This window comes from Penaeus monodon, chromosome 27 (genome assembly GCF_015228065.2).
Source record: "Penaeus monodon isolate SGIC_2016 chromosome 27, NSTDA_Pmon_1, whole genome shotgun sequence".
NCBI lineage: Eukaryota > Metazoa > Arthropoda > Malacostraca > Decapoda > Penaeidae > Penaeus > Penaeus monodon.
Genome location: NC_051412.1, coordinates 12,059,751 through 12,061,543, shown reverse-complemented (window position 1 = coordinate 12,061,543; position 1,793 = coordinate 12,059,751). Strand labels below are relative to the sequence as shown.

At 36.3% G+C, this 1,793-nt stretch overlaps 1 protein-coding gene across 1 annotated transcript in view; it reads left to right on the top strand.

The window, feature by feature from the left end:
- Positions 1-1,793, top strand: part of LOC119590580 (ephrin type-B receptor 1-like) — a gene marked incomplete at its 5' end in the record, with an annotated part of 34,373 nt that overhangs the window by 23,216 nt on the left and 9,364 nt on the right. Inside the window, 2 exon segments of the mRNA XM_037939255.1 lie at positions 1,120-1,343; positions 1,597-1,764. Coding sequence (XP_037795183.1) covers positions 1,120-1,343; positions 1,597-1,764 — 392 coding nt within the window.

Here is a 1,793-nt window from a genome sequence, read left to right as displayed (position 1 = left end):
GTGTCAAAGTATCACGATATTTGTCTCAAAGGAAATCTTGCTTAAATTGGGTTTTTATGTTTTTGAAGAATGTTTTGCATTATCTAGTTAAATGGTTTTATATTTGTTTTGCCAAAATTTTATTTTATAACTTCCCTCCCCAAAGCCTCTGCCCTTACTACCAAGTATGTATGTCCTGTGTTATGTCTCTTTAACCTATCCTTAACTTGTCCCTAACCTCCAAATCCTAACAAATAGGAGTAGTTATAATAACCTCGTTTCTATTACAGTTATTGTGCCTTGCTTTACTAATGCTGATTAATTGTATTGTTATTATTGTTTGTTTTACCTTTTCTTCTCTTGTGGGTAGTTCAAACCATGTTAAATTGCATTTCTAAAAAAGCTTATAGACTTTTTATTGCAGCATCAGTTAGAAAGGAGATTCATTAAAGTGATTTTATGTTGAAATTCATACTTTTCAACTGCATAAGCTCTGCTCTTGTTGCTTTCCAACTGAAGTGTCATGGAATGTGGTGGCCTAGTGTGACACGGGGAAACAAGTCCACGGTGGTCGTACAGGAACAGTTTTATAGTTGTGGACTTATAGCTGGTTCTTTGATGGTAGCACACAAAAAACAAACAGTTGTAGTTGTTTGTTTTGACAAGGAAATATATTTTTCTATAATGTGATTTGTTATTTATGTTTTCACATGTGTATTTTTAAACTAATTTACTTTTTTTTTTTTAAAGTAAGAAGAAGTCCTAATGTGAGAATATGTTCCTTTTTTATTAAAGCACACTTTCTTGTAGTTATATTATTTCTGTTAGATGCACTTCATCTGAGGCACAAATGTGTGATTTTGTTTTCAACTGGTGTTGTATATTTAAATGTTACTTTGGGAAAGTCATATGAGCTAGGAGGGTTTGGAAAGCATTACAGGTAAGAGAATAAAGCATAAAACAAATTTCATGAGAATTTCTCACCTGGTGTGTTTTCCATTATAATGTTTTTATATTTTTATGGATGTCACCTGCAAGAAGAAAATTAGTTGTCATGCTCAAGTAAAGTATCCTCTGTGTTGTACCTTGTCTTGCATGTGTCTCCTTCAATTGTTAATCAAGTGATTTTCAAACTTGCAGTGACAACTCCTCTCTTCACACAAGTAGGGCACCACCGGACGTATATAGACCCCCACACATATGAAGACCCAAATCAAGCCATAAGGGAGTTTGCACGGGAGATAGATGCCTCCTACATCACCATTGAGGCCATTATTGGAGGGGGAGAATTTGGTGACGTTTGCAAAGGGAAGCTGCAGCTGCCAAGCCGGCCAGAGATGACAGTTGCAATCAAGACTCTGAAGGTAAGCCTATATATCAGCATTCAACTGCTACCGAACATGGGTTGTTATAATGTTTTAATTTTACTTCTAAATATGAGCCCATTTGTTGGTAAGCCAGAATGCTCAATTTGGTTTAAGGACAGAAGAAAACATCCCATTTTTATTTGCTAAAAAAATAATATATGGGTCTGCTTCTGTTATTGCTGTTTTTATTTCTCATTGTGGTTGGTAAAGTACAGTATAGGAAAATGGTGATCATTTTGTTTCCTTTCAGCCTGGGTCTTCTGAGAAAGCTCGTGTGGACTTCCTGACAGAGGCCTCTATTATGGGTCAGTTTGAGCACCCTAACGTCATTTTCCTGCAGGGAGTTGTTACGAAGAGCAACCCTGTCATGATCATCACGGAATATATGGAGAATGGCTCACTAGACCACTTCCTCAGGGTTAGTGTCAGTGTAAAGGTCCTAGAAAC